Genomic DNA, 9,152 nt, shown 5'->3' with positions numbered 1-9,152 from the left:
CTCTTTTTAATCTACAATAAAAAAAGGCTCCTTGTGTTTCTTCATTCATTTCCTTCAATGCATCGATTTTTTTTTTCTTCTCAAGTCCAACGGAGAGAAAAAAAAAGACAACAAGAAAAAAAAAAAAAGGAATATAAAATATACTTTGGTTGCTTGAAGGAGGCAAATCCTGGAAGGAATCCTTTAAAAAAAATAAAAATAAAACTAAAAAGGACGCGGTCCTGCAGCGGAGCTCACATGACGCAGGGCTTGATGTCCTGACACACGGGCTGCGGGTGGTGGTGGTGGTGGTGGTGGTGGTGGTAGTAGGAGCCTCCGGCCGACGGGTGGAAGGACGAGATGCCGTTAAAGTTCAACACAAAGTCCTTCCGGTCGCACACCGAGGAGTGGCTCTGGTAGCGGGGGAGGCCGACTGCAGCACAAACACACACACAAAAAACAACCCCGTTAAATCATGACGTCACATTAATTAATCATCTGTTTGATCAAACCGTGCACCGTGATACTGTCCTTTTTAAAAAAAAAAATAGACAGAATAATGTACATTAATGAAGGTGTATAATCTAATAGGTTGACACACAAAGTTGCAGGAAAAGAAGCACGAGGCTAATTTCCCATCCGCTGTTCCAAATATGGAAGAAAAGCTTATGACAAACCAGTGATTCTAAATGAATTGTGTGAATTAAAGTGCCTGATTTTTCCTCAACGTTCACAGGTTGAGTTGTTGATCTTTGACCTCATCCTGTCCCTGACAGTTGAAGTGTTTTAATAGATCAAACATTCTGTGTAAAGCAGGAATTAAAACATTGCGCTTCACAATCACCCCTCGTGACCTTGTGCCTTCATATTGAATCATAAAAACAAAGAACAAACAATCCACTTCCATGTTGATTGTAAATGTTGACTTATACTCATGAAAGTTTGTGCAATTTGCGGTTAAAGTGCCGGAATTTACATTACAGACGCATGGAGTCTTGTTGTATTAGATTATGTGTAGCTTGTATGATGTTTATTCAATGTACCGTTGTCAATGGGCAGATTCCTCAGACTTCAGTCCTGACAGCAAATGAGAGCAAATTACATTTTAAGGTGAATTTCAACTCCGAAAAAACAATAAAAGCCCTTACAGCAGCAATACGCAGCTAATTATTCCTCCTTAATGTATTGCTGGGACCCCTCCCTCCCTTATAATAACACCATTTCCGCACTCGTCATTGTAAAATTGTAAATACATAATATTTTCTTTGGAAGAATCAGGAATTACGGATTTCCTCGAGGATAGAATGTGTTTTGTAAACGTCCGCGCTCTCACGTCACGTTTGCTTTTATTTATTTATTTAAAAACATGTTTATTCTTGTTTAAAACGTTCTCATTTTTCAGCAGAATTAACCTCAATTATCAAGTCATTTGATTTGAAGAAACCTCACAGGAGAATTTCAATGAGCGTCATTCGTGTCTGTAAGTGAGCTTCTATTTCCAGAAACAGAAAAATAAATGGGAAATCTGTGTGGCTTCGTCAAGGTCATAAGGACTCCAGATGTGACTGTGTTTTTCGGGCTGGGGGGGGTTGACACACACACACACACACACAGAGAGAGAAACACACACACACACACACACACACACACATACCGTCCCAGGCCCACTTGTGACCCGGTCCGGCCCGGCCCGGTTCTATTTCTCGTCAAAAACCTCAGCTCGGACGCGACGTCCAGTGAACTAAAAGGCCCTCCGCCTCTCGCGGACGCGCCGCGGTTGAAATCCGCCGCCGGTGTGGTCCGACCTGCTCCGGCTTTGTTTGGTTAACCCCCGGGACCCCCTCTCTCGGGCTCCGGCACGGCTTTTTACGCGCCTCGGTGAAAATCCCCAGACTTTACTGAAGCCTCGCTGTGTTCGGCGAAAGTCAATGGGGGGGAGAACTGGGGGGGAGGCGAATATAAGCAGCGTGAAATACACGCGTCCCCCCCCCCCCCTCCTCCCTTTATCAATTACTGGGACTTAAATGATCCCCGTTGACGCGTCGGATATTTTGAAAACCATCTTTAAATGTGAGCACGAATAGAAGACATCAAATGTTTTCCAAATAAAACTAAATTTGCTGTTTTCTTCTTCTTCTGCTCTTTTCTCAATGTCTGTAGGGGAAATAAGCCTCCCGACCAAAATATTTATATTTTCGAGAGTTATTTGATACGAGCAAGTAAACAAAGTGAAACAGTTTCTCTTTTTGGGATGAATATCTGAACGGCGTTAGATGATATTCTTAGATTATCAAACAGTCCTTAAGCGCTTTTAGTTTTTTTGATTTCGACCTTCTTGTTTGTTGAACTGCACTGCTGCTGAAACGTCTCGACGGAAAACCTTTGAAATCTAATTTCATTACATAATCACATCGCGTATAAATTCCCTTTAAAGGCCTCAGCAGACATTAATTTCTTAGAATTCTAACATTATAATTTTTTTCCATGTATATTTGCGATGCGGTGAGATCGACGCGCACGAGCGTGGCCTGCAGTTTCTGACGAGCGGCAGCTGGATGCCCACATCCAGATGTGTACCTGAGAGGTCGCTGGAGTGGCTGTCCCGGCCGTTCTGGTGGAGGTAGCTCTGCTCCAGCGAGTACGGCGACATGCCGGAGTGCAAGCCCGAAGACGCCGGGCTGCTGGAGGCCAGGGGCTGCTGCTTGATGTACGGCGAGCCGCCGGAGGACGCCCAGTGCGCGGACGCGCCGCCGTACGGCGAGTGGCCGTCCAGCGCGCTGGCCATGGCCGGAGAGGAGGGCACGGGGCTGCTGCTGCTGTCCGGCCCGTACTCCCCGCTGGGAGGCACCGGGCAGCTCGCCATGTACGTGGACCCGGGGCTCGGGGACATGTGGGGGACGTGGTGGCCGCCGCTCAGCCCCTCGTAGCCCCCGGCCATCGAGTTGCCCATCATGTCCAAGTTGTAGCCGTTGCCGTGGCAGGCCAGCGAGGCCGACGGGGCCTGGAAGTCGAAGCTCTGCGGGAGGATCGAGGCGCCGAAGCCGATGCCGTTCATCATGCGGTACATGGGCTTGAGAGCCTGACACTTCCTCCTGAAGCCCCGGGGTCGGCGGCGGAACGAGCCCTCCTCGAACATGAACTCGCTGCCCGGGTCGATGGTCCAGTAGTGGCCCTTCCCCGGTCGGCCCAGCCCTTTGGGCAGCTTGATGAAGCACTCGTTGAGGGAGAGGTTGTGTCGCACGGAGTTCTTCCAGCCCTGGTAAGAACCCCTGAAGAACGGGAAGCGAGCCTGGAGGAACTGGTAGATCTCGCTGAGCGTCAGGCGCTTGGTGGGCGAGCTCTGGATGGCCATGACGATCAGCGCGATGTAGGAGTACGGAGGCTTCTCGGGTCTCCTCAGACCGGAGCTCGTCTTTTTCCCCTTCGCGGCGGCGGCGGCGGCGGCGGACGAACTCTCCGCGGCGGCTTGCGGGCTCAGCATGGCGGGGTGCAGGACGCCGGACGCCGGGCTGGATCTCAGAGGAGGCGGAGGGTCCAGCTGCTGCTGAGGGGTCTCGGTGGTCATGTCAGCTCTGACGTACGACTGGCGTGGCGAGCGGAGGGAGAGGGAGGGCGGGAGGGAGGGAGGGAGGGACGTCGTGAATATGTCGCGCTCCGGCGATCCTTGAGCGAGCGCCTGACGCCGCCACTGGCGCACAGAACCCCGGCGCGAAAACGGAGCGCAATCTGTCTCCCGTACGCGCGGCTCTCCCGTTACGCGCGGCGCTCCCTTGACGCGCGCGGCCGGTACACGCACTGTCGACGGAGGAAGAGAGAGAGCGCGGGGGTTGGGTGGGAGCTGGTTAACCACTGGACACTGGGTGTCCCGGGGCCGCGGCGAGACGCGAGGGGATCCACTGGGTGTCACGGCGGCGCCAAGTGCCATCCAGCGCGTCAAGTAATCCCTCGAGTGGAGGAAACGCGAAAAGCCCTTTCAGCTTGTTGCGCCCAACAGTCCAGCCAAACAAAGCGCGGCCACCTATCATTTAAATCTCTCTTCCCTCTGCGCGGACACCCCCCACCCCCTTTCTCCTCATCCGCACTCTGCCTTGCAAATCTCAGTGAAATCACTGACGACTAGAGCCACCCCCACCCTCCCGCCTCACCCTCCCACCCACCCACTCACCCACCCACCCATTTGGCCAAAGCCCTATTTCTCCCCTCGTCACCCCCCCCCCCCCCCCCCCCCCCCCCTCTACTTCCAAGTTGGGACTACACGCAATTAAACCATCTATCAAACCTCCCCAGACATCCCAATCAACAGCGCCACACGCCAGCAGCACAGGTCCCCCCCCCCCCCCCCCCCCTCCACCCCCCCACCCCCCCTTCCTTCTGCGCCTCCACACACCCAAGCTGTGATTTCAGCCCAACGCTGCCACGGAACGTCCAATGAACCCTGCGCAATGTGCGCAGCCGCTCCAAGCCTGCGTTTGAAGTTATGGATGCGCGAGCTTGGAAAAAAAAAAAAACCCCGCATCACATCCTCAGCGGGCAATCCCCCCCCCCCCCCCCCCAAACACAGCGACGTGGCGCAATAAAACAACGACGCGATGGTATTATTTTGTTAATAATTTATAACCCCCATATTAAAAAAAAGAAAAACGCCAGAGGACAACGCAAACAAAGTGAAAGAGAGATGGAGAGGTGGGAGAGGTGATGCTGCTGCTGGTGGAGGTGGAGGTGGAGGTGGGGGTCTTCGCCGTGCGTGTGTAAGCAGGGGGGGGGGGGGGGGGGGGTTGCTCTGAGTAAATGACTTTGACATGAGTGGAAGCAGGCTTTTTCCATCAAGCCCGACCCTGGATACCACACACAGCGCGCCAGTGTCAGCTTACCGCCCCGGGGCCAGAGTCGGTCCCACGGGCCCCCGCGTTCATTAGAGAGAGAAAAGCGAAATTAGGCGCGCGGGCGTCGACAGTTTCCTCCCCTATGGAGACATCACACACTGATTTGTCCGACACGACGGAGTTCTAGATCCCCATAAAGGTAATATCAACATCCGCGCGGCGACGGAGCGAAGATTATTGGGCCTTGAAGAAGCAAAGCAAACGACACAAAGGAGTCGACTTGAGAGACTTTTTTTTTCCCTGGGATATGCCGTGCACATTTTTTTAAAGGAATACTTTTTTTTTTTTTTTAAATTAGACGTGAAATTCGATTCAATTCAAGGTAAAAACTGATTACAATAAATAAATAAAACAAACCGTAATCAAATGTTGCGTTTGAAAGACATTGCGCAGTTTACGGGTTATTCTGATGAAGGCTCGAAGTGCGCACGTGCTGGAAGACAAAGTCTTTTTAAAGTTTAGATATAGCCTGGAGGCTTTTCCCAAACAATAACCAGCAGCGCTAACCTTTGCACCCTGCGCAACAAAGGATGTGCGGATAAAATCATTTACACACACACACACACACACACACACACACACACACACACACACACACACACACACACACACACACACACACACACACACACACACACACACACACACACACACGGAGATTTCCTGCGACATCAAAACTTATGACCCCCGTCGCGATCAGGATGCTTCGGCCTGCAGAGGGAATCTTTGTTCTTTAGGCGCTTTGAAGACTGTGATCCGTCTGCACTTTTTTTTTTTTTTTAACGCACTGTGCGTCTAATTTCGTCTTTTCACAAATATCAAGTGAGCACACGAGAAGACTCTCAAGTCCAGTACCCCCCCCCCCCCCCCCCCCCCCCCCCCCGAGTTTCTCTTTCTTTTAATTTGAGGTTAACAAGTTTTATTCGTCTGTTCAGTTGAAGTCACTGACCTGCAGGTCATTTTAACACAGAATGAGCGTCTTTTAAATCACATCTTCTACATTTAGGCTTCATCTCTGCAGGGGGAGTTTGGGAGAACTGCCACCTCGAGTCTTTCCCCTTCCCCGTTTCCCCTTCTGATTATTGTTTATGTTGCACGCGGCGAAGGGGGGGGGTCAAATAAACAAGTTGGTCAACTGGTTAATGGTTTTTACCTGACGGATGTGGTTCATGACTCATTTTTAGTTAAAAGTGTGAGTATTGCATACGAAAGGCTCCAGTAACTGTTTTATCATCTGTGTCAGTGTGAACAAGTTACTAAATCCGACTTTTAAAAAGGGTTTGGACTTTGATTTCCTGTTTACCTAAATTATTACTTGAATGAAACTCTTGTTACTGATAACTGCTTTAAATTGTTGTGAAGTTACTTCATAAATTACTGAAAACTACCATTTGGTTAAAGTTATAGTTACCACTGTATCTAGTGACTGACAATAACTGAATGAGCACTAAAATTAGTATCGGAGCCATTTAGGTCAACGATTAGTGACGTCACATCTTAAAAGTGGGTCAAAATACTTCCCCCAATATGAAAATACCCCCCCAAAAAAAAAGGTAATGAGCGGAGCCATAAATATTTGTGTTGACTTTTGAGAAGACGTCAGATTGACGCGCCAGAACCTCTGGAACGCTGATTAAATCTCATTCGTCATTTATGTTTACTAAAAGATGAATTTGTGAAAATTGAATGTTATTTTTTTTTTTACGCACAACACGCTTTTCTTTTGCACTCGCATCACAAATCACACGGTTCATCTCCACAACCGAAGCGTTTTAATTGAACATGATCACAACCAGATATTAGTGCAAATCTGCTCTTCGAAGGCAAACGGAAGCAAACGATCCCCAATAGTTTTTTGTCGCCCCCCCCCCCCCCCGAAGTATCGCCGCGCGGGGCTTTTCTCCCGCAGGGCTCCGCTCCGCCGGGGTTTCCTGTGGCGCAGCAGCCTGGAGCTCGTGCAGCCGCCTCTCCGTGACTCTGGGAGGTCAGGCGCGGTTCAGTTTTGCCGGAGTGACGGACTGTTTGGACTTCCTAACATTGTGCGTGCCTTGAAATAAGTCTGGTCTCATAACTCCGCGGGGCTCAGCGGCTCGGCTCGGGGCCCCGAGGGGCCCCTCCTCTGCACCCTGGATGGTAGGGGAGGAAAAAAAAAAAAAAAAAAAAAACAGCCAGCAGACGTGGAGACGCGCACTTGATTCACGCGCGTTTGATTAAAACGACCTCGAAGTGACGCAATGGGGGGGGCCACGTGACAACCTCCTGGCACAGGTGTGCTGTTCCGAAGTTTCACCTGCAGGCTGCAGCATTGCACCTGGAAACCGGAGCGCGTCTCACCTGTCACCTGTCAGCGTTTATATTAGGACAAGCGCCGACTGTATGTTATCTAACCCAGAGAGATTTACTCTTCTTAAAACTATTGACTCAACTCAGTGTGAGGGAAACAAAAATATACATAAACAGAAGTGATGGCTTCAGTAGTTTGACACCACGTTTAAATAAAAGTATCTCGTCTCATGTTTCGGTGATTTTTTCTCTTTCTTATATAAAAAAAAATCCGCTAAAATACAGAATGGTGAGTTTAATCCCACTTCTGGAATAATAATAATAAAAAAAAATATCTCTCCATCCTCCTGCTGCTTTAAATTCTCGCTTTATCGTCAGTTGTGCGTGTTTTGAGTACAACACGATTAAATAGGTGCTTTTTATATCATCAAATACAATTTTCCTGATGAGGTTTCTACATAACAAAAATAAGACATTGATGTAGTTAATTGCCAGTTTGTCCTCCACAGTCAAAATAATTTTGACCCCTGAAGCTTAAAAACCCTCGGTTTGCTTGTGATGTGTTATTTTGTAGGTTTATAAGTTGGAATGAAACTCAGTATTGTACAAATAATACACAACAAGCGATTATCTCTCCACAACAATGTGCAGGGGCCTAAATTACATGGTCGTGCGGGGGTTTCTTTGCTTTTACAAATGCAACAATATTTTGTATATAAGCATATAAATATTTCTGCATTGTTAGTGTTTTTCTCTTGTTTTCTACAACTTTTGCCGATTTGACCTTTGTTCGTGTTCAAAGAACCTGGTGGACAGTCGCTGCATTTTACTGCGATAACCTGTATGCATATATGACAAATAATAATAATAAAAATCTAAATACAATCTAATCGATGCTGCATATTTGACATGTTATATTCTTCTCATGATGTATTAGCGAAGAGAGATCGTTTGTTTCCATGCACCATTTCAAAAAAACACGCCTTTGTTTATAATCTAATAATCACCCTGGATTATCCATAAATAGACTTTCCTGTTCAAGAGGCGCAGTTTTATGTGGAGAACTTCAAAGACAACAAGACTTGACATGCAATTCTTTGTCAGTGATTTAAATTTAGCTCGATGCAATGAAGTGAAAGCGTTTGGTGAAAAAGCCCCACCGGCCAGGTGTCTTTATTTATTGATATATTCGTCCCGGAAACGGAGGGCTGAAGCCCGCGGGGGGGGGGGGGGCGTTTCAGGACCGCGGACAGCGGCCGAGTCCAGCCCTCGGACAGCCGCTGAAAACGTTTACGCGCGTGAATTATGCAGAGAACGTTGTGCGCGCGTGTGAACGAGAGACCCGGCCCAACGTAAATCCGCTCAGAGAAAAGCAAAACAAAGGGATGGAGAGCCTTCAAAGCGCTCGAAACATTTATTCTCCGTTTGTTTTTTCCGGGGGTTTCTTGCTTTTACGCACGGATCGTGACACTGGACGTGTGTGTTTATTTTTTATTTTGGCAACGTTAAGAGACACTTTACATTCAGAATGATCTAGCAGCAATGATCACATTTATTGATATGATGCGTTATTTACAGGCCTGATATGTATCATTACTTCTTTTCGATTAGATCTTCAGCTGCGTTTAGTTTGGATTGAACTTGTACTTTGGTCATTATTTTATTTTTAGGCGCAGTGACACTAGATATGATTGTTTGATCTAACTGCAACTCGAAAGTTATTGTTTTCACAGAATAACTTCGTTTCATGAGTTAAAAAAAATTTTTTTGACAAAAACTTTTAAATGGCGATGTGAAGATGAGTTGTCATGAGAACGTTATAGTATATTGTTGGATTTTTTAACAAATGAAGACATAAAATACCCGTTTTCTATTTTTTTCATCTGTTTTTGGAACATAATTCACTTCATGTGCTGAGCAGGTGTTACGTTTGTGTGCACCTGTTTCAAATCCGACGACGCCCCTTTCACGTCTGCAATGAAAAACTCACTGAACATCACGGTACCA

The 9,152-nt window shown here is 47.8% G+C and overlaps 1 protein-coding gene across 1 annotated transcript; it reads right to left on the bottom strand.

Annotated features, from left to right (window-relative positions):
- Window positions 1-233: 233 nt before the first annotated feature.
- Window positions 234-3,544, bottom strand: foxf2b (forkhead box F2b; the record flags this gene model as incomplete). Its single annotated transcript, XM_080505857.1, has 2 exons — window positions 234-412; window positions 2,557-3,544. The coding sequence occupies 2 exons, from the start codon at window positions 3,542-3,544 to the stop codon at window positions 234-236; spliced, it is 1,167 nt and encodes a 388-aa protein (XP_080361983.1).
- Between the last annotated feature and the right edge of the window lie 5,608 nt (window positions 3,545-9,152).

The sequence above is a fragment of the Blennius ocellaris genome (genome assembly GCF_963422515.1).
Source record: "Blennius ocellaris genome assembly, chromosome: 12".
NCBI classification, from domain to species: Eukaryota; Metazoa; Chordata; class Actinopteri; order Blenniiformes; family Blenniidae; genus Blennius; species Blennius ocellaris.
The sequence above is the reverse complement of the archived record's forward strand: the minus strand, read 5'-3'. Positions and strand labels throughout refer to the sequence as shown.